The 23,427-nt window shown below is 36.3% G+C and overlaps 1 protein-coding gene across 2 annotated transcripts in view; it reads right to left on the bottom strand.

The window, feature by feature from the left end:
• LOC122790346 (transcription factor Maf-like) overlaps positions 1 to 23,427 on the bottom strand; it is a 59,056-nt gene that overhangs the window by 34,951 nt on the left and 678 nt on the right. The window contains exon 2 of one of the 2 annotated variants that reach the window (XM_044057863.1): positions 6,467 to 6,979. In XM_044057863.1, coding sequence (XP_043913798.1) covers positions 6,467 to 6,946 — 480 coding nt within the window. In that variant the 5' untranslated portion in view covers positions 6,947 to 6,979. The remainder of the gene's footprint in view (positions 1 to 6,466; positions 6,980 to 23,427) is intronic. The other variant, XM_044057861.1, reaches the window with a different exon arrangement.

Here is a 23,427-nt window from a genome sequence, read left to right as displayed (position 1 = left end):
TACTAACTCCAGGGTTGCACTACAGTGGGGAAAATGCATATATAACTTTCAGTGAAATGTGTTTCAGTGAATTGAGTTTTCAGTGAATTGAGCTTTCAGTGAAAAGTGCACACTAATTTGACTTTCAGTGAAATGTGTATTCAGTGAAATGTCCTAGGAGTGAGTCAGGGAGGGAAAACAGTGAAGGGTCATGGCTTACTAATCACTCCTTGGTGGTCAGTTGAGGAACATGTGTTGAGGTGTGTATCCTGTTATTGAATATGTTGTGGTTGTCAGAGATCTAAGTGAAACCGTCGGATCACAAAAGGTGGGCACGGTAGCCTGAGGGACTTTGTCATGCATGGAAGCAAGTTAAGTCCCAAGGTGTACTCACTGCAAGCCCAAGCCAAGCATGCCTATTGCTATATGCAGATATTTTAAGAAATAAAATATAAAATCCCTGTGCATCTGGCTGTGTAGCTACCATACCCTGATCAGTACTAACAGGAAGTGAATGTCAAGCACAAGGGCAAAACAAATAAAAAGCAAAAAAAGAAAACCAAGAGTGCCGCTGTTCTCATCTGCCACCTTCTGTATAATATAATATTTTGTCTTATTTCCCATCAGCCATCCACCATGTTTAAATTCTGTCCTGTACTTCTCAAATATCCCTTGTTTGAAACACAGCATTCATATGGACTCTGTAGATTCCACTGAGATGCTTAAATGCTTCTTTCATATCCCCTCTCTGCTTTATTTCTTCGAGGCTGTATATATCAAGTCACCAGTGGCAAAGGAAGTCATGACTAGGTGTGTGGTCAGTCCCGCTGATGGATATTGCATTTCAATATATTTTGCCACAGAGCTATATAAGTCAGTCATATCTGTTATAAAACATTAGCGTTGATAGACAACAGAAGTCTTTAAAATTCAAGCCTCATTCTTTTACAAAGTTATTTATGTCAGCCCTTGACTTAATCCATCATGTCATCTGACATTACTTGGCCTCTCATCTCGATTCCACTCTAACTTCTCCAAATGTGGCTCATGCCTGCAACCTGACTGAATTTCCAGATGATTGAACAGCAGAGGTCCCAGCTATCCTCCACCCCTATAAATGACTGTTTTTTTTCCAACAGGAGGTACAGTATGCCATCCTCAGGATGTACTTGCCTTCTTAACATCTAGCAGGAACCGTCTCAGATGGTACCTAGTTCCAGAGAATTTGAAGGTGCATGAACATCAAGTGAGTCCTCAGTAAAAGATTTCACATGAATTCAGAGCAAGATTGTGGTATAAGATTTTACATTAACATAGAGTGACTTCTTAGTACAAGGTTCTATATGAATCTGGAGAATGTCCGCAGTACAAGGTTTTACATGAATATAGAGGGACTCCTCAGTGCAAGGTTCAATGTGACTGTGGAGTGAGGACATGGTAAAAAGTTTTCCAAGAACGTAGATGGACTCCTTGTTATGAGGTTTTACCTGAATACAAAACAAGTACAAGGTTTCCAAGGTGTCAGATAGGTATCAGCCAGTGTGGTACATTCCCCTTCTCATGTGTACAGACTCTGTTTTTAGTAGTTTGAGAAATGAAGCAAGGGATGATGGATATTACATTAAAGACCACACTCAATGATACTTCTCAGCTGTCCAGAGTTTTGTCTCATATTTTTGGTCAGTTCATCATAAAATTTTATTTTTTCCTGGCAAATTACTGAGGATTTAAGTCACTAAATAGTGAAATATATTTGAGTTTCAGACTTCATATAATTCAGCAAATGAATGCTAATATAAATCCTGCTCTAGCAAGTTTCTATGTTTATAAGATCAGTATTTAAAACTGTCCCTCTTTTGGTGACTTTGTTTCCCCCATTATTTTAGGCTTTGTCCACATTTCTTGTGTCAAGAGGTTGAGCGGTATACTCAAAGTTATGATTTCCTGCCGTGAAAGAAATAAGAAGTGAGCTTAAGTAATACCAGTGTACAAAATTATAAACACTTGAGAGACTACTAGTCTACTGGGCCATACAGAGAAATGCATATGCACTCTCTAAAAACCCTCAACATTTATTCCACTAAAGACCACTAGAAAAAATAGAGTAGACTAAATATTCCATTGATATTCTTCTGCCAGTGTTTGATTGCCTCCCTTTTGAAATATTGGGGCTCATAATGCTGAGTCCCAACATGCAGAAAAAACACAAGAATACAAGAGGAGAAGAGATAATAGAAAGAATTACTATTCTACACTTAAACTTTTTTATTCTGCAGGGGTACGCCCCCTCAGTGTGGGGGAAAGCCCACCTCTTACATAAACCAACTCAGAGATCATTATACCATGCAGTAAAGGTAATATTCTGAGAAATGGCAATCTTGAACTTAGTATATGTAAGTCTGGATTTTTGCTCATTCAGTGTCCACATTAGAGGACTCAGCATTCAAAGTCAGAGCATTTCAAATAGTTATCCTTTCAGTTGTTGTTTTAAATGCAGTCAGCTGGTTCCGAAGCTGGCACCAGGTAGTTCTGAGATGTTAACTCATATGGTCACATTTTGTAAAGTGGCATGATTCTGTTTAATAAATGCCCTGTGCTATGACCCAACCCTCTTGACTTTAATCAATTATCAGAGACTAAACTAAAAATAATTTATGGGAGGGGGTGAACAAAAGCCTGAAATGTGAAAAAGAATTTAAATCTTAACTATTTCACTTAAAAAATGACAGAGCTACATACACATTTTGTGTCAGCAAGCATGTTCAAAACAATAAGCATGAAACTATGTTGTCTGGCTTTGTTAATTAATTGTGATACTTACAGATCTGCGAGAAAACCAAATATTTTTCCAATGGACAAATAAGGCAAAATCAGGTTCATTTTGCAGCATCAAGGTCAGTTGTGAATTTTGGTTTGAGGGCTTTCCCTGGGTGTACTAAATGTTTCGCTGGAATATGTAAGCTCAACTGATTCTGTCACCTTGTAGTGTAGAGATTGAATTGGTCAATGCCCACTGCACGGGGCCAATAAGTTTTGTGAACTTATGTTTTAAGTGGAGCATGAGTATTGATGTGACATATTTGCCCTCAGAAATGCCTCACAGACTGAATGCATTTCATGGGCTGTGAATAACAAATGCCTCACAGACTGGATGCATTTCATAGGCTGTGAATAACAAATGCCTCACAGACAGGATGCATTTCATGGGCTGTGAATAACAAATGCCTCACAGACTGGATGCATTACATGGGCTGTGAATAACAAATGCCTGACAGACTGGATGCATTACATGGGCTGTGAATAACAAATGCCTCACAGACTGGATGCATTTCATGGGCTGTGAATAACAAATGCCTTACAGACTGGATGCATTACATGGGCTGTGAATAACAAATGCCTCACAGACTGGATGCATTACACGGGCTGTGAATAACAAATGCCTCACAGACTGGATGCATTACACGGGCTGTGAATAACAAATGCCTCACAGACTGGATGCATTTCATGGGCTGTGAATAACAAATGCCTCACAGACTGAATGCATTACACGGGCTGTGAACAACAAATGCCTCACAGACTGGATGCATTACATGGGCTGTGAATAACAAATGCCTCACAGACTGGATGCATTACATGGGCTGTGAATAACAAATGCCTCACAGACTGGATGCATTACATGGGCTGTGAATAACAAATTCCTCACAGACTGGATGCATTACATGGGCTGTGAATAACAAATGCCTCACAGACTGAATGCATTACATGGGCTGTGAATAACAAATGCCTCACAGACTGGATGCATTTCATGGGCTGTGAATAACAAATGCCTCACAGACTGGATGCATTTCATGGGCTGTGAATATTAATGCATAACCTTTATAAAACTTGTACAGCATATGGCTGTTAACCTCTATGCATGCGCTCATGTTGATCCACAGCCAAAGTAAACAAGCCAGTCATTCTTGAAACAAAACTGCTTTCTGACAGCCAGAGGAAGAAAAAACCTTCCACAGTGTTCCTACCTTCATATTCAGCAAGAAATTCAGCTGTACATTAAAATAAAAACTTAACTAAATATCTAAAATCACAAGAGCCAAATACCATCTTACATACATAAGCAACCCTACAAAATTAGCCTTCATTTTTTCCCATACAATTGTTTATTCATTGGCAGCAGAAAAGCAGACATATGTATTTACCTTCTTGTTAAAAATAGCTTTTCTGTGGAAATTGCATTAACTTTCGACTTGGCAGTGATGGACCCTTTTTATTATACCTCTCAACCACTTAGTGCAAAAATTCTGGACAAAACCTTACTGAATTGGGGGATAAAGGCCCAAAAATACGGACAGATTTTAAATATTGCTCTTATAAACTTAGAAAGTCATCTAGAATAACAGGCTTTGTCTTAGCATGCATTTTTTTCCTGAAAGATATGAAGCCTGAAACTCAAATGCATATCATTACTTAGTGACTTCAGTCCTCAGATCACCCCAGTGATTTGTCAGAGAGTCACAAATTTTATGAGGAACATACCAAAAAATATGAGAAAAAAATCTGGACATTCTGCAAAAATCGGGACAGTTGAGCAGTAGTGTCTTTACAAAATGTTGGCGGTAGAGTCCTCTAAATTACAGTTTAAAATGGTACTGATGTTTTCACTGGTAAACAGTTAATGATTGGAGAAATGCAATAACAAGATATAAGGATGAAATAAGTAAATCTAATAAACCAAGAAAAAAAGTAAGATATGCGATTCTGTTGTAAGAGTACATGTATCCATATGTTCTAAATACTGGAAGAGTGTCATCAACACCTCCCCTACCACCCCTAACAAAGACGACATGGGAAAATTCACCTAGAAAACATGTTCTCCAGTTAACAGTGATGCATTATGTAGTATTCTTCACAAGCAGCACCTGTTAGACATGCAGTACTAACAGCAGTTTATCCGCACACTGTCAGTGCTGCTCGATATTTGTAAACTTCACATGGTACATATACCCACACTTTTAATTCAATGCCACAAAGAAGCACCACACACAGAATGCATGTTCCATTTTTAATCCCACTAAATAAAAAATACATTAGAACTGATTGATAAGTGCATGTCCAATACTGTTGCCAGATCAGGAAAAAGATTGATTACACTAATAAAAATGATGCAGGAATGTAGTTTGCAAACTTTTGCTGCTGTTTGGGAGAACTGACTGCATTGTATTTCCAAAGACTAATAGGTTTGTGCAGTATTCCAGAGTACTAGTGAGCATGGAGTAATACTAGGTGGTGTTGTCATTAATACTATTTACTCAAATGGGGGTTGGTCCCCCAAGCATATTTCTGATTTTCATGGATCATACAGAAGTATTAGGTTAGTTAAGGTGATTTATTTCCAACATTCAAGTTTATGCATGTAGGTACTGTGGTACACACGTGGGCCCTACTGGGTGCCTCACCCTCCCTCACTGCTTGTTTTCCCAAGATGTACTGCATTTCTTCTAGACACCAGTCAGGCCACATGAGTTAGAAATTTTCAGTGGACTGTCCTATATTTGTGTCTGGACCTGGCACCAACACACATGTGCACAAGTACCCACATACCACTTACAGAGGTTGCACTTTAGTTTAAATATATATGTAAGGACACTTTTATGCCTCATTCTGTGCTGCAAAAATAACATGGGACCTTGACGAATAATAAGTTACAGTGGTAATTTGCTAGTTTAACTGTATAATTATGAATCTTTGGGATGGTGCTGACTTATTGACCAGTGTACTACTTGCAGCACAATACAATTTGTGTGTGTACATGCTTCATTTGTACATTCCAGGCAGTCTCCGACTCTGCCCTAATGGAAATGCTGCATATCTGCAAATCAAATGGGACAAGAGTCACTCACTCCAGGGATCTCAACCTAGCCACTGAGATTAACAAAACAAATTGGAAAGACAGATACATCTCCCAGAGATTGCCACTCCTCTGGAATAAGTTCCCACTCCACGTGAAGCAGAGCTCCTCAATGATGTTTTTTAAGTGCAACCTTGACAATTGGATAGGTGACTGTAAATTTACCCTGGGGGTGGAACCTATGTCCCTCATGGACAGAGGCAGTCAGTACTGATCATAACATTGCTCTGTCAAAAGCTATCTAACTGTGGTCAGTTAGGGTACACAGTTTTTTTTTTTTACGTGGCTAGGCTAATAAAGGCCCTAGTAACCTCCTATGAACTTATGAACCTTTGTGCACAAATATTCATCCATAATAGTGAAACAAAAAAATAAAAATTATTATGTTCAGCTTGCACAATCTGTTTACTTACTGCTATTAGATTAAGACTCAGTACTAACCACCTCACAAACAGTACTTGCCACTGCATTTCAGTGGTCATGCATTATTTTGGTCTTGTGTGGAAATTCTTCATACATTTAATAAATACAACTCAGCAATACTCACAAATTTGTGGGTGGCTTTCAGTCTTTATTTACCTGGTGTTGCTGATGCTGAGTGCTGAAGTCATCCGCCAGCACAAAGAATGCTGGATGCTGTGAATGGGCTGGATGCTGACCTCGGAATGCCTCTGGACCCTGATGATGACCCCTGAATGCCTCCATTCCCTGTAGCTGCGTGCTATTTCCTACTGTTGTAGTAGCAGTGTTTATCAGGGCCTCCATTGCATCTTCTGCCGTCAGGTTCAAGATGTCTGGGTTCATTTGCTGATGCAATGTTGCCATCAAGTACAGATCTTCTAGGGTGGCCTTCTGGTCCCCAGGACTGGGTTCACTGAATGTTGGAGAAGGTGGTACAGAGCTGCAAGGTGTAGAGGATACAGACCCAGCTGGCATTCGGGGGTTGCATAGTCGGCCATCTGAGGGTTCTCTTTTGATTTCAAATTTCATTAGATCAAAATCATTAACATATTCCATGGCCAGTGGGCTACTTGGTACATCAGCTAGCTGTAGGGCCATTCTTCCAGTATCCTGTCATAGAAAAATAATAATCTGAATATTATCAATAGTAATATCTATGAATAATAGAACTTAACAAACAGAAATGTTATTTATAAAACATTGACAGAGACAACTAAACAGCTAAATTACAAAAAAATAGTCTAAATTATATAGCTCTGGACTGCATATATATCTTTATGGATATAGTTTAATAGATCAAAGATGAAGTCACAAATGAGAGACAAAACTGGAAACTCAGCAATATTTTTAGTAGTGTGAGAGGTAAGGCCCCTTAGTCTCCTTTCATGTAAGTGTTTATACCGCTGCACACTAATTGCCCCTCCAACCAAACTAGCTTACTCTGAGGTCCCCAAACTATGAGGTAAATTATAACATGCTGACTAAATTGTCTATTTGGTCTAACGGTTTCAAACAAATGGGCTTTTCAGAAAGTACTCATTGGACAAATGCTCATAATTATATTAGTCTTTTGTATTTAAGCCTCTGCTCAATGCAGTGACAATAAAGTAAATTCCTAGAAAGATGTTCCAGACTTGTGCAACAAGCTTGTTGATTCTTATGAGTGTTGTCACATGTTTTATTTGTGCATTTTATATCTATTTATCTATCTCCCTCATTTTATATCTATATATCTGTCTAGCTATCTAGTAATACACACACGCACACTCACACGCTCTCTCACACACACACACACACACACACACACACACACATATATATATATATATATATATATATATATATATATATATATATATATATATATATATATATGAATGTCTCATACAAGTAGTATATTCCTTTATTTTTATCATTAGTGTTAAAAATGTATCTAATCACATTTGAACTAATGATATACTTCAGTACATTTTACCTGTTGTACCTCTGATAATAATGACATTTTAGGATTTTTACCACTGGTATGAGTTAAAAGATTTATAATTAATATTGCAGGAGGACAAGGAGACCTGGTGGTGGAATGAAGAAGTACAGGAGAGTATACAGAGAAAGAGGTTGACGAAGAAGAAGTGGGATAGTCAAAAAGATGAAGAAAGCAGACAAGAGTATAAGGAGATGAGGTGCATGGCAAAGAGAGAGGTGGTGAAGGCTAAGGATAAGGCGTATGAAGAGTTGTATAAAAGGTTGGACACTAAGGAGGGAGAAAAGGACCTGTACTGATTGGCTAGACAGAGGGACCGAGCTAGTAAAGATGTGTAGCAGGTAAGGGTGATAAAGGATAATGAGGGAAACATACTCACAAGCGAGGAGAGTGTGTTTAGCAGATGGAAAGAGTACTTTGAGGGGTCGATAAATGAAGAGAATGAGAGGGAGGGAAGGTTGGATGATGTGCGGATAGTGAATCATGAAGTACAATGGATTAGCAAGGAGGAAGTAAGGATAGCTATGAAGAGGATGAAGAACGGAAAGGCATTTGGTCCAGATGACATACCTGTGGAAGCATGGAGATGTTTAGGTGAAATGGCAGTAGAGTTTTTAACTAGATTGGTTAATGAAATCTTGGAAAGTGAGAGGATGCCTGAGGAATGGAGAAAAAGTGTTTTGGTACCGATTTGTAAGAATAAGGATGATGTGCAGAGCTGTAGTAACTACAGAGGGATTAAATTTATCAATCACAACATGAAGTTATGGGAAAGAGTAGTGGAAGCTAGGTTAAGAAGGGAGGTGATGATTAGTGATCAGCAGTATGGTTTCATGCCAGGAAAGAACACTACAGATGCGATGTTTGCTCTGAGAGTGTTGATGGAGAAGTACAGAGAAGGTCAGAAGGAGTTGCATTGTGTATTTGTGGATTTAGAGAAAGCATATGACAGGGTGCCTAGAGAGGAGTTGTGGTATTGTATGAGGAAGTCGGGAGTGTCAGAGAAGTATGTAAGAGTGGTACAGGATATGTACAAGGGTAGTGTGATAGCGGTGAGGTCTGTGGTGGCAGTGATGGATGTGTTTAAGGTGGAGATGGGATTACATCAGGGATCAGCTCTGAGCCCTTTTTTATTTGCAATGGTGATGGACAGGTTGACAGACGAGAACAGATAGGAGTCCCCGTGGACTATGATGTTTGCAGATGACATTGTGATCTGTAGTGAGATTAGGGAACAGGTGGAGGAGACCCTGGAGAGGTGGAGATATGCTCTAGAGAGAAGAGGAATGAAGGTCAGCAGGACTAAGACAGAATATATGTGTGTGAATGAGAGGGAGGTTAGAGGAATGGTGAGGATGCAGGGTGTGGAGGTGGTGAAGGTGGATGAGTTTAAGTACTTGGGATCAACAGTTCAGAGTAATGGTGAGTGTAGAAGAGAGGTGAAGAAGAGAGTACAGGCAGGATGGAGTGGGTGGAGAAGGGTGTCGGGAGTGATTTGTGACAGACGAGTACCAGTAAGAGTGAAAGGGAAGGTCTACAAGAGGGTAGTGAGAGCAGCTATGTTATATGGGTTGGAGACAGTGGTATTGACAAAAAGGCAGGAGTCAGAGCTTGACATGGCAGAGTTGAAGATGTTCAGATTTGCACTGGGTGTGCCAAGGATGAACAGGATTAGGAATAAGTATATTAGAGGATCAGCCCAGGTTGGAAGGTTTGGAGACAAAGCCAGAGAGGCAATATTACATGGTTTGGACATGTGCTGAGGAGGGATGCTGAGTATATTGGGAAAAAGATGCTAAGGGTGAAGCTGCCAGGTAACAGGAAAAGAGTAAGGCCTAAGATAAGGTTTATGGATGTGGTGAGAGAGGACATGCAGGTGGTTGGTGTGACAGAGCAAGATGCAGAGGACAGGAAGAAATGGAAACAGTTGATCTGCTGTGGTGACCCCTAACGGGAGCAGCCAAAAGAAGAAGAATTGCAGTTTGCTTTAACACAGTATGCCAGGTAAAAAACACAGCTTGCACTGGATTTATAAATGAAGGTTGCCCTTGCTTGGAAACCAAGGATTTTATTCTGTAGTTATTTTAGATGCTGATTTTGCATCTGAAATTATGTGCGTTTAACCACTCACCTTTTCCAGTGCATGCAACTATTTGTAATGTATAGATAGACAGGGATGTACAGATATATATCTCAAACTATCTATACAGATAGTTAGAGATATATAAACACATATATAGGAGACAAAGATCGTTACAGGCCATATCTCTAAGAGCAGCAATGATTTCTAGTGCTTTGTTGCAGATGCTGTCAAAGGGCATGCTTACATCATTGCACAAACAGCTCCCATATATGGAGATATTGAGTGAGTGCAAGAAGTGTGCTAGCTCCTCATACCTTGGCTGCAACTCTCCATGCTTTAAACAATGGCTACCGAACAGAAGACTCTCTTAGCCTACCTCGAGGTCACATTTGGGATTGGATTGTCTAGTAAGGAGAAATAAGAGGACTTGAGGTAGTACAGACAAAAGCTGAAAATGCTAAGCAGTGTCGGGTAGAGAGAAACGGAAAATGAATAAATAAATACATACTGTAAATAGTTAATGCTTTATTTAATGTACCATCAAATATTACTGGCACAGAGTGAGGTTCACACAACCAATCACAACAAGGATATCTTCTCCATCAGAACAATAATACATAGAATTCACATCAGGAATAGCACACAAGAAGGAATTATTTCTATCAGAGTTCAACTATAAAAAATATTCCTTTTTTAGGCTATGCCACATGACTGTAATACTTCAGTGCACATTCCTACCTGAAGCACAGATACACAAAGGAAAAAGAACCAGGTCGTCACAATGAATTTACTCTTATTTACTTTATAGGTTAGTCATATATTTACAGACTGTAAGGAACTCAAAAGCATAAATGTATAAAAATACCACGTTGTGACTCGTTGAGTAGCAGCACTTGGCTGATTAATAGCATTGGTGTTTTCCACATGCAGTTTTCATGGTTCCCTGTGCCAATGACTCCTTATTTTGCTGAGTGTTTCAGTTTTCTTCCAAAGTTGTGTGTGTGTGCCTATGTGTATATACATCTTGCAAAACACTAGCATCCCTCCATGAATAGTTCTCTGCCTTGCTCCCATTTGTTGGTAAGATAGACCCTTGCTCCTCTCTATCCCTGAACAGGATAAAAAAGGTATCAGAAAAAAGACTGAATGAATGAATGAATGAATGAATGAATGAATGAATGAATGAATGAATGAATGGATGGATTATATACTGAAGGTGTAATGGAAGACTTCACTTGGCTAAAGATATGTTCAGCAAATGTGAATATCTGAAATCAACTCGAACATATAACTGACCAAACAGAAGTATAGCTTTTTATACATTATTTTACAATTCTAAGTTCTTTCCATATGTTAAATGTACAACTCAATGATGGACGATAAATATAACTAAAATTATAGATTACTTTCTTCTCTCCCCCATATACCTGTATTATAGATTATGAGCAATTCTGGTTGTTCATAGGTTCATAGGTGTGTGCTAGGCTAATGGCCCTGGAGCTTTTACAAGCCTAGCCCATAGAATTGCCCTGGATTGTGCCAAGTTATTTTTAAATTTTAAATATGCTGCCCAGTGACAAAGTAAATGAAGATGAAGGAATCTTAGAAAACATTGTCTTCATCCTTATGTCCATATTACAGGTAATGGGCACTTGCTAGCTATGGTTCTAGAAGTTTTCATTTGAAATTGTTACATCATTTTTATGGCTCTTCTCATACCACCAAGACAGCTTGTTACCCTTCTGTTTTGTTTGTTCCCCAAGTGGCTTGCCAAAGCTGCATGACTAACAGGGGTAAGAATCACGCTGAGATGAATCTTCATCCTCTGGTAGTTCCAATATATATATATATATATATATGTATATATATATATATATATATATATATATATATTTTTTTTTTTTTTTTTTTTTTGACCTACCCAAATTTCCACCACCGACACCCAGCATGTAATGACATCAATGTAGTACAGATCATCATGAATTTTCTGGCGTACCTTCACAATTATTTATTACAAGGAGAAGCTTCTACTTTCCACTGGTGGTTGCAGCCGTATCCCCTTCAGTCCTCCTTGAATATATAAACTGGCAAAGTTAAAGTTTGGTCTGTAATGCAGTCAAGTGTTAATAAGACTACTTTTTGATGTCACAGCCATGATTTTCTTCATGAACTTATCAAGAGATTATAGTACATCGTTGGCTACCATTAAGAAATTAGGATTATAAAAAGGACATTACAGGGTGAAAAATATCTAGGTTCAGTTAAAGAAGTCACTTATGTTGAGCAGCCAATGAAAAGAAGTAAATGTACAAAGCCAATAGGGTTGTACACTGGGACCTCATTTTTTTTTTCATTTTTTCATTCTGTATCTGGAAGATGATAACAAGTTAGCTACAGCTATACTCATATATTATGCAAAATATGCAAAACAATCTTAAATAAGTAAAAAAAAGAAAGAAAAGAAAAAAAATGTAGGCAGAAATAGGGGTCTACTACAAGTGCTCACATACCATTAGCTCATGACACACTTCCTTGTTGCCACTTGCACATGTTGCCAAATTCTGGAGCATTCCTCCCTGGGAATCTGCTGAAAATGGGCTCTGTCCCAGTTGGACTTTCCTGGTAAACAAAAGTTGATAAATAAATAATTCTTACTACCCTGATTCCTGTGCACTACCATTAAGCTAACTACCCCTCTCAGAACCCTAACTCTAACCTCCCCAAAAAATCTCCCATCCCTCCCCTCCCTAACTCTAACCCTGAATCAACTCCCGATCTCTCCCAAAACCTAAAATTCCCCTCCCTAACCCTAACCCAGCATTAATTCCCAGTTGGTCCCTAAACCTAAAATTCCCCTCCTCCCCCTAAACCTAACCTAGTGCTAACACCCAGTCACTTCCTAAACCTCCCCAACCTAAAGCTCTACCCAGTTTCCCTTCATCATTTACCAGTTCCACTATGAGACCTTCATTGACTATGACTGTTGTGGCAGCTGCATCTCAGAACACAAATTCAAGTTCAAAGAGCTCAAGCCCCTGGCTATGAGTTCCTGAATTCTGAGCAGCTGGGGCTTGAGTGGCTGTAAGGGTCCCCAAAAATACTGATGTAAAGCTAATGTAAATGAAAACATCAGTGAACATATATAAATAGAGCAAAGAGTAAAGAAAGCTGCAATTCTAATATAATTTAAAATGTGATTTGAAGATATTAGTGCAGCAAAGAATTTTACCTGTGGTCATGTGGGTTTCCTCCGGGTGCTCGGTTCTCCCACATCCCAAAGACATGCTGCAGGTGGATTGGACACTCTAAATTGGCCCCTGGTGTGCTCTGTGGAAGGTTGGGCGCTGGGCTGGCCGACACTGTAAAACTCCACTGCCAATCAATGTATGGACAAGGTGATCACTGTGGCTTAATTACTAAAAAAAAAAGCCGAAAGAAGAAGAAGAAGAAGTGCAGCAAAGAATTTTAGGTTTACCACCTTTCGCTATATAGGGCAATTGCATCCTGAAAAAAAAATTAAATAAAATAACATGAAAAATGGCAAATGTCCTGAGATTTTAGGACAAAAAAAATGCTTTGCAGGAATCCTATAACAGTTGAGTAAACCAATCAAGCTCTATTTGAAATACATCAGTATTATATGAAACAACAGCAACAAGGTGAGTTGTTGGAATAGTTTGCCCTTCAAAATCTCATACCTCCTTAAAAACGAACCAATTTTGGCATTTGCAAATGTGGCAGTCCTATAGGATTGTGGGTAATTGGTTAACACTAAGAATGCAAGGATGTTGGAATAAATTACCAGCATAAGTGACGGGATCAGATAATTTGCATGTATTTAAAATTATTCTCAGTAGATGTGTAGACGATAATAAACATAAATAAATAGGATCTAATGACCTTGAAAATGTTTGTCACCAGACATTATTCTACCATTTTTTAAATATTTTTATTAACAATTTTTAATAATCCAATACAAAATGGTAACAGGCAATGCACAACCAAAACAATGAAAGTAATATAAACTTATATACAACATATAACTATTTACATATATGCGTTATGTTCAACAAAATAGATAAGTTAACAGAGATTAAGCTAGAAGGATATCAAATAAAGTATCCCAATATTCAGTAAAGTGTGTACTAAGTCTTTGGGTGTATTTCAGATATTTGTGGGCAAGTAAGTGAGGGCAAGTTGTTTTAAATCCATCCCAAGTTAGTAGGTATCTATCCTTCCAGTATTCTACCATTTTAAGCAATTCAGTTGTAAAAAGCCAACCTGTCTATACTGTGCAGAACAATGCAAATATTAAAGCCACAAGGTTCATCTCATTCAGTGAATGAAAAAAAAACAAACAGAAGTCACAGTTGGTGGTCTCACTAAGAATGCAATAACATTATTTTTTTCTTAAGCAAATTTTCTTAATCATTTATAGTTAATTGCAGACAAATGCTGGAACAAAATATGATTTTTGGGCAAATAATGCAAGTCATAATTTGAGATTATACTGAAGACATTATAATATATCAATTTGTTGATATCAGTTTAATGTTTTGATTGTACCTATTGAAAAAGAATTTCAAAAATAATGCATTGACTGAAACATCTCAAACAATGTATCTGTGAAATAAACATCTTTCCAGTTCATTGTTTTAAATTTTTTCCTTCTAGATGTTGTAAATATTCCCTATACATATGTATATAAACAGTTGAATATAAACTAAAGTGAACTGTTAAAGTAACTTAGATTTTTTGACATAACACTTTTGTTAAAAATGCTGGGGATCAGAGAAATAAAAAGAGTACAATGGCCAATATCTTATTGATAAAATGCTTAATTTCGAATGATACAGTATTTAAGATGTAAGGCAAATATTGGAAAAATGCCATTTTCTGTCACATTTTTGGGGGATGAGTTCTCTCTGTAAGCAAAATATAATTTTGCCAAGTTATAGAAATGTCAGTTATTTAAGTTAGCAGCAGGAACTTTAGAGGTCTGATATGAACCATACTAGGTAAGCCAACAGAAACTAATGTTCTGGACATTAGACAAGCACCATTTATCATAAATTATGTAGAAGTAACTTTAGCATACAGAGTATTTAAATGTATTATATGAAATTGGAATCTAGTGTGCTGTAGTGTTTTGCACATCTACAGGTTCTTTCAATATGCTGTGGTGCATATGACAAACTGTTTTTAATAATATCAATATACAGCATAGGTAGTTTATGCAGCTGAGAAGTAATTTTGACCATCTAAAAAATTTCAGTAAGTTATCTCCATCACAGAATAAAATTGGAACTCCATTTGCAATTCGTTCCTTTATAATATTCTCTTGAAATTAAAAAACAGATATTGTACTCAATGACTTGTTCTATTACATATGGCTTGTTACTTTAAAAGATTGAAATAGATTTCCTTTTTTGGTAAATCTTTATTTATGTGCATCAAAAGTGAGCTCTACAATTGGTTTAGATCAACACTTATTAAACCTATTAACCAATGTTAGACAGAGACATGGTGTCTGTTGATTTTTAATATGCATATACTGTTAGTGATTTTGATTTTGACTCACAGTATAGTCCAATATTTGGGTTTTGGATTATAGTTCACAGTTTCAAAAGTTTAATGAATTTAAAAATGAGACTGGTTCTTTAAAACAGAGATTTTTTTTACACCTTTGGCTATTTTACAAGTATATATGTTTTCATCTGCGCATTCTTGGAGGTTTATTTTATCGGAATGAACACTTTAAAGAGTTTTTTTTTTTTTACATAAGCACTTTCCAAGTGCTTAATGCTTTTTACAGCTACATTAATATCCAAATTGTCAAGATGGTCTGTTGGTGATGCATCTAATGATGTTTTGGTTGAATATTTTTAAGTTTTATTTATAGACGGACAGATCACTGAATTTATTTATTTTTAATTATTTATATAACTGATATCCTAGGTTGTGAAATGTTTATAATCAGCCAGGCAATCTGACATACCAGTAGCTTATTTTAAAATCTCAAATCAATGCATTTCTATACATTTGTTCTAACAAAGCTTTAATATTTAAATTATAGAGATATGGCAACAAAGCAAAATCCTGTCTCATACAAGTTTTTGCATTAATTTGATTAGAAATATGGCAACCTATCACTCTTTTTTGTATATGGATTTTGATGCAGTTTTAAGTGTACTCATATAGAAAATAAAAGAAAATTGTTTTGCTTAATAAAACTAAATGACTCTGTCCAAAGTTGTTGAAGTAGCTAAGGCTTTTAGAATATGATCATTTGTTTCTTTGTTGAGAGATGTAAAGACTAACAGAAGCATTACTGTATCCGACTGCATTTGCTTTTGTGGCATATGTCATCTCAAAAAGGTGAACTTAATTTTTTTGTCACTAGCTTAATTCTCTGTGCTAAAATTAAGCCAAATAGTTTTATATCTAAATTAATTTAAGGAATGTATGTGCAATTGCTGATAAAAGATTGAGCAACATTTTGATTTAAAATAAATATTACATAGGACCAATGCAAATATAAATCATGCATGCCATTTTCAGCAGTATAGTTCAACATTTCAGTTCAAATCTCACTGATTTTCAATAAAATATTATAGATAAACCATGCTGAATAGGACAGTTTTTTTTTTACATATCTAGTGGTGTTTATTCAATATTAATATTTAGTTTAGCATGTTAATATCTTTCCAGATGGGTTTTTAGTAATGTATATCATTATGAATTTATCAGTTATGTTTTCAAAAACATCCCATATCTTTTAATATGTGCCTAAGTAAATCACTATAAATACTACTAAATATTTTATTTGTGCAATGCAATAATTTACTTTTTGTGAGATTTTGTACAATGTCAAAGCTACCAGAGCAGGGAAATCACATCAAAAAATCATAAAATAAATTTATATAGACATCCTATATTACTTTTACCCTTCAGATAACAGTCATCCACGACTCAAAAACTTTCCTTTAATAAACACTTTATATGTCCTCTGTACTATCCACATCTATCTTCCCTTCTCATAACTCTCTCTCTGTCCTACCCTTCAACTTCTATACTTGGTCTATGCGTTCCCTGTTCCATGCCTTTCTCTACTCTACTATATGTACCCCTTGTAAGAAATGTACATATTGTAAACTATGAATCTTTTCATTACGTTTTGTCTACAAAGCAATGTTTCTCTGCCATATGAGAGCACATGCATTATATTGTTGCATAAATGGTTTATTCCTTTGGCTGCTTACTCTAAAATTGCTTGTCTACTGTTGTTCTCAGCCTGAGCTTGGAAATATACATTTGGACCAGGGTTCTACCCCAATTATTAAATTCATAAATATGCATTTTATTTTCAGCTAAAGGAGATTTTTAACTTAGATGGATATTAACTCATCCTCTGTTTCTTTTCAGTTCATGGCTTGTTTTGATATCCAAATAACCTTCAATTGATTGTCACTTAAGAAAATGTATTTTTCAAGATTTACTTGTGGACTTGTGTTTGTCATTAAGGCACTTTGTCCTGCGACTGTTTTTCAGTACGTCATATTTTTCAAGATCTTTGACTTTCTGTTACCACAATGTATTTATGTGTGATGCCTACCACTCAGTTTTTCACTCAAATTTGCATTCATTGATGTCCATTTACTATCTGACAATATCTGCAGCATGGTCAGACAACAGTTTTTGCAGACTATTATTTCTGAATTCCTGAATTAACCTCTCAATTTGACAATATATTTAAGTTTAGTCTTCACCTTTTTTCGCAATATCTGACCTTTTTTAGTTTTTAGTTATAAATTCAGTAGAATTTGTGAATAATTTGAGAAGTACCCTGAGGGTATGTTACTGCACTTTATATAATTCAATGGAATATTAGAGATACAAAGTAGGCTATTCTACACCATGACTGGTATGGCTCAGAGTGGAACATGAATGCTTTTCATAGGAATTTATTATTTTAAATGCATCTATAATATTCTTAGTAAAACCTTGTAAGGTTTCTTGGCATAATTCATCAAGACATGAACGAGAATTAATGATGTCTTTTGAATGATCGTGTGTAAAATTTAAATCCCTAGAAACAACTGTGTCATGAAAAATCAACACTTCTAGGTCATTAAATAATTGTGTTAAGCAATTGTTTTTTCCTGTGAGTCAGTGGGACATACTCTCTCTTTCAGGTATAATGGTCTCAAGACTCACACTCAAACCCACACTCACACACACACACAAACATGCACACACACACACACACACACACACACACACACACACACACACACACACACACACACACACACACAGACACACACACACATGCACAGCTTTATATAACCAGGTCTGAGAATAACAGCTTTCAGATGGGTCAATGGAGAAAGACACTTTACTTAAACTCACTTCTGACAATCCTTTCTTGTGCACCCCCAAGGTCTAAACCCAGAGTTTTCAAACAATGTAACAATGTTGTCTGGTTACAAAAACACAGGTGACCAATGCTAGAGATTCCGCAAATCAAAACACAAGGCAAGCACTACCTGAAAAGCATAGGCTGATGTCTTAAAATAAAATCATGTATTTGTTTAATGGCACTAGGTGCTTGGGTTGGCAAATAAGTAAACTCTGACCATAACTGCAATGCCTCGCCCATTGATACCATCTGACTTATGACACTAAGCACAGCAAAGTAGTGAAACTGTGATATATTTGACCTTGCTTCTGAAAATGACTCCTTATTCCAAAGACATGCGTCTGGAGCATTTCTACAGGGGCCTCTGCTGAAAATAGGCTCTGTCTTAGTTGGACTTTCTCGGTCAATAAATGTTAAATAAATAAATAAATAAATGTAATTGCAAGATTTGTAAGGGTTAGCTCCAAAATTAAGTATAAAAAAAAAATAAATACAATAAAAAAAAAAAACAAGTAAAACACAGGAGAGGAATGAATGGAAAACATTACTGCTCTCATTTAATATTGTCTTATACAGGAAAGCTAGCCCCCCCCCCATGCTCTCCCATTGGAGGCAGCCACTCCATACCTTACATATACCAACTCTAATCTCGTTATACCTTGAAGGAAAGGAAATGCTCTGAGAAATGGCAGTGTCATATAAAGTCCACATTTCGGTGCTTCAGTCCCACCATTCTGGGACTTGCACTAACAAATTTCAGAATTTCAAAAGGTTATGTCTGATAATATTTCTCTTATCTGTTTCTGTCTTGTTTTATCCCATGCCACTTGTATTTTTCAGCCAGGTATTTGTCTGCATCCTCATTTACATAGTCACAGTAAGTGGAAATCCATTCTGCTCAGATCTACAAACAGGCAAGCTCTCATGCTGGGGAGTGAAAAAACGTATGTATTTCATTTGCTTAAAGTATTATTTTTTTCCTTCAGCACTTGATTTAAGTAGGTATTTAGTAGGTATATAACAGTCCCACAAACCATTGCTTTCTGGTTGGAAATGATTGCTTCATGACAAAAACTTCTAAATGGCTCACTATAAGTCACTGCCACTCATCTGAAACTTAAATTACTTGGATATTTTCTGGATAGACTATTGAGTTTTCTTTAGGTTTCCTTCCCTGCAGAATATTCCATCAACATCTTATTATCCTAAATCAGAGGGCAGGGCATTCAACACTTCCACCTTAATCCAGTATATGTGACATCACTAACGTTAATAAATCCTAATGAATACAAATCAGTTTGTAGAGTGTAAACTGATACAGACTGACGAACACTCAATGTGACCTTAATCAAGTTATTTAACAACCAGCACAGTCACTTTGAGAAGGAGTTAGACTGAGATACTTAATAGTGAATCCCATGAAGATAGTTCCAGATGAATGGGCATGAAACAAATGCATCTAGTAAATCGCTCATATGCCAAGTAACCAGACAGCTTTGAAAATGAAGAGCAGTTTCAGCAAACAGCTTAAAGATTTTGTTAAGACTGACAGCATAAAAGCAATCATATTATCCAAAGTATTAATTTAGTCTGTGAACCTTCTGCAATGGTATTTCATGCATAGCGTGCAGCTAGTCTGTCTACTGGGCAAAGGTCACCACTATAAGAATTTGATTTACTGCCACATGAGTGGTTCTCTTTTATATGAATGGAAAAGGACTGTTAACACTCACTTAACAGATATTACAGCATAGGCTGTTCAATTCACACATTCTAGATACAAGGGTAGGCACCTAAATAAAAGTGCTCAAAGGGTGTATATACCCCTGTCACAGTTGTTCCTACTCTTACTGTCATGATAAACTGTGTTGACTGAATGCATGAATATATATGTACTTATGAGACAGAATTAACATCAGTATTTACACTGACACTGTAGAAATAATTTTTAGAAAAGTGGAAATCTTTTAGAAAAGTGGAAAGTGGTGAAGCATTCTGACTTGATTATGTGACTGTGTTTAGTTTATGCCTTCCATCTCCTTTTAGTTATGAATTTTCATAGTGTGTATATTTTATAAGCATCGTTTTTCTACTACGACTAGACTTATATTTGGTATACTTTTATTTGAGTAAATTTAAAAAAAAATGTTCTTAGTAACATGAACATAAGAAAAAGGTCACCACAACCAATTACAAGAAAAAATAAATAAATGTTTCATTTTGTATATAGTCTAAATCAATTACCTAGATTTTGTAGAATTCTCACATCTAAGAATAACTCTTGACTATTAGCACAGTGGATCAAGACTGTTAGCTGTTGAATAAGCTGCTTCCTGTTCTTCATAGTTTGAGACTCTCAGCCTCCATTTCTCTACTGTGTGATATCCTGTTATATAATGCTCTCAGGTCACCCCTAAAATGGGACACTTGTGTTGAGAGGGCTTACCAAATTGACAAAAAAATGAAAATAATAAATATATAGCAACACACCTTATGCTATTGCACTTTTTTCACAGTGGTCGCAACCACACAGTAAAAATATCTGCAGATATTACACTCATTATGTCAACAAAAGAAAAAAGAAAGATAAGCCAAACAGAGGGCAAAAAAGTAATGCCATGAACTAAAGTATTGCTGTCAGACTGTTCAGTAATCTGGTAATCCAGCTTTTTATCATCAGGATATGCAACTGTTAATGTATCTTTGCTGATTTTTCAATATATTATATCAGTCAAACCATTGCAGTGAGGCTAACTTTTTTTTAAATGTAACTATTTGTGTCCAGTACACAAACTGAACCAAGTTCAAATTTAGGTGCACATTTGCAACAGTGATGATGAAATTACTTGGTCAAGGTCGCACACATTGCAAGCAGAGATTCCTACCCATATATCCCAGAAATGCTATCCCTGTTTTGAGCTAATTGCCATGGTTTCTGGGACATACTGCTGTCATCGGAATAGCTTTTCATTTACAAATTTGGTAAATGGAAAGAAGGGTGCAGAAAAGGTGAGAGTCTGTCACAGAGAGAAAACCAAGTGCATAACGTGATATAGCATCAATACTTCTACTCTGTCATTTGGGCTTTAAATATATTTCAGTAAAGCAGAATAAATGAATCTGGAACTGACAATAGACATAATAATCAATAACACATTTGGTAAACAAAACGTGGTAGCATTCCCATCAGAGAAAATTTGCATGGTAAAGTGCATTTTCATCTGAAACTTCTGCAACTGTATAAGAAGCAGTCATTACCATATACACAGCTATGGCAATAAGAGAAAACAACAGGAGGAAAGCAGCATATGCATGTCTCTGGTGAAGAGTGGGATGGAGTATATCTACCAACTTTGTCAGCAAACAAAAGTCTGAACACATAATAAGGCACTGCAATGCTGCATACCTGTGGTTCTAATCCTGCCATAACCAGTGGCTTAATTCAGACCTTGTATAAGTAATATAAACTCTGCTCATTAATCTTTTACAAATGTAAATCTAGATTATCAGGTATGTTAATCTTCTGCAGACCTGAAAAATAAAACACAGATGTCCTTAAGACATACTAGACTGCACCAACTGCAGACATCTTTTCAAGCAATCAAGTGGTACAACCAGTGCATTTGTTCTGGATATAACATCATGCAGCTAATGCTTGCCTTATCAATTCCTTATTGATTCATCTTCTGTAGTTCACCACCCCATCAACTTTAGTCATTGATAAGCATAACTCTGGCTTTAATGTCACAGCTTTTTCTCATTAACGTTATTGGTGGATTAACTTTTCCCTGAATGTATATTCTCTTTATGAGAAAAGTATTTTTCCTCCTATTTGAAACCCATAATTTGCCAGCAGAAATTAATCTAGTCATAGACCAACCCATACATCACTTTTCTTGGTACTTTCCATTGTAGACTGGATTGTGTATGACACACAAAGCAATACACTGTAAAAAGTTAGCATTTTATGTTATTTGGAATTCTACTGCTTGCTGTAGTAACAATCTCATAAAGGAATGGAAAACACCTGCAAAATGCAGTTTTAGAGTTTAGTTAATCATGCAAAGTACACCACGTGTTATATGCAGTATGCATTATAATTGAGAAAATGAAGGCTTAACAACAGAATCAACCATTGAATGTTTTATCAGAAACAGCTTTAACAATAGCAAGTAGTAATAGAAGAATACATATCTGCTTTAATGAAAATGTAAAGTCAGACACTGTGCTGTAACTTTTATATTGTAAATAATGAACAAAGTCAAATTCAATATACACAAATGTAGGATTTAAACACAACATAAAACACCTTGGTATCTGTTGACAGCTCAAAGTGTTCAGTACATTTGCCCTGTTGCATGCTAATATACACACACATACAAACACATATATACACATACAGTTAAGCCTAGCTTCTTTGTTGTTTTAGCTTTTTGCAAAATTATTACATTGAAGTATCATGTTTACATTTTATAATACTTAAGATGTTGTTGACCTCTACTTTATTTCTCATCTTTCTTGTTTATATATACTGTGACTTGTTCTATGGAAGCATAAATTCTACTGATACTGCTGTAATTATTATATTGCATTTCTTTTTAATTACTTGAGCTCTAAATTAAATAATTCAACTTATTTTACCTGAACCTCTCCACATGCATTTACTTTGCCTTAACCTTTCATCTGATTCTTTCACTATAAGCACTTCTGGAAATTTAGGTATGAAAAATGTTATCCTTCCTTATTACTATAGAAAGTCAGCAATCTTTTTTCCACAGTGCCACACAGTTCCCATTCAGATGATATCAAATACCATTTCATACTTCTGCTGTTAAAGACAGGTTAATAGGGTACTGCACCCCAAAACAACACCGATTTAACACAAATTATCCTTGTGTCAAGGTCCCCAAAATAAACTCACTTAGACCTGGAATATTAAAGCCAGAATGTATCACCTGAAAGTTGCTATAGACCTGTGTTTAGCCAATAGTCATGTTCCAAATCTAAATGACAAAAACTGTAGTTCCAGTAACCATAAGTTACATTCTACTTAGTATCATTGCCATGGTAACAGGAAGCCCACGTGTGAGAAG

This window comes from Protopterus annectens, chromosome 16.part0, assembly GCF_019279795.1.
Source record: "Protopterus annectens isolate FY-2018-M chromosome 16.part0, PAN1.0, whole genome shotgun sequence".
In the NCBI taxonomy this organism is placed as follows: domain Eukaryota; kingdom Metazoa; phylum Chordata; order Ceratodontiformes; family Protopteridae; genus Protopterus; species Protopterus annectens.
The sequence above is the reverse complement of the archived record's forward strand: the minus strand, read 5'-3'. Positions and strand labels throughout refer to the sequence as shown.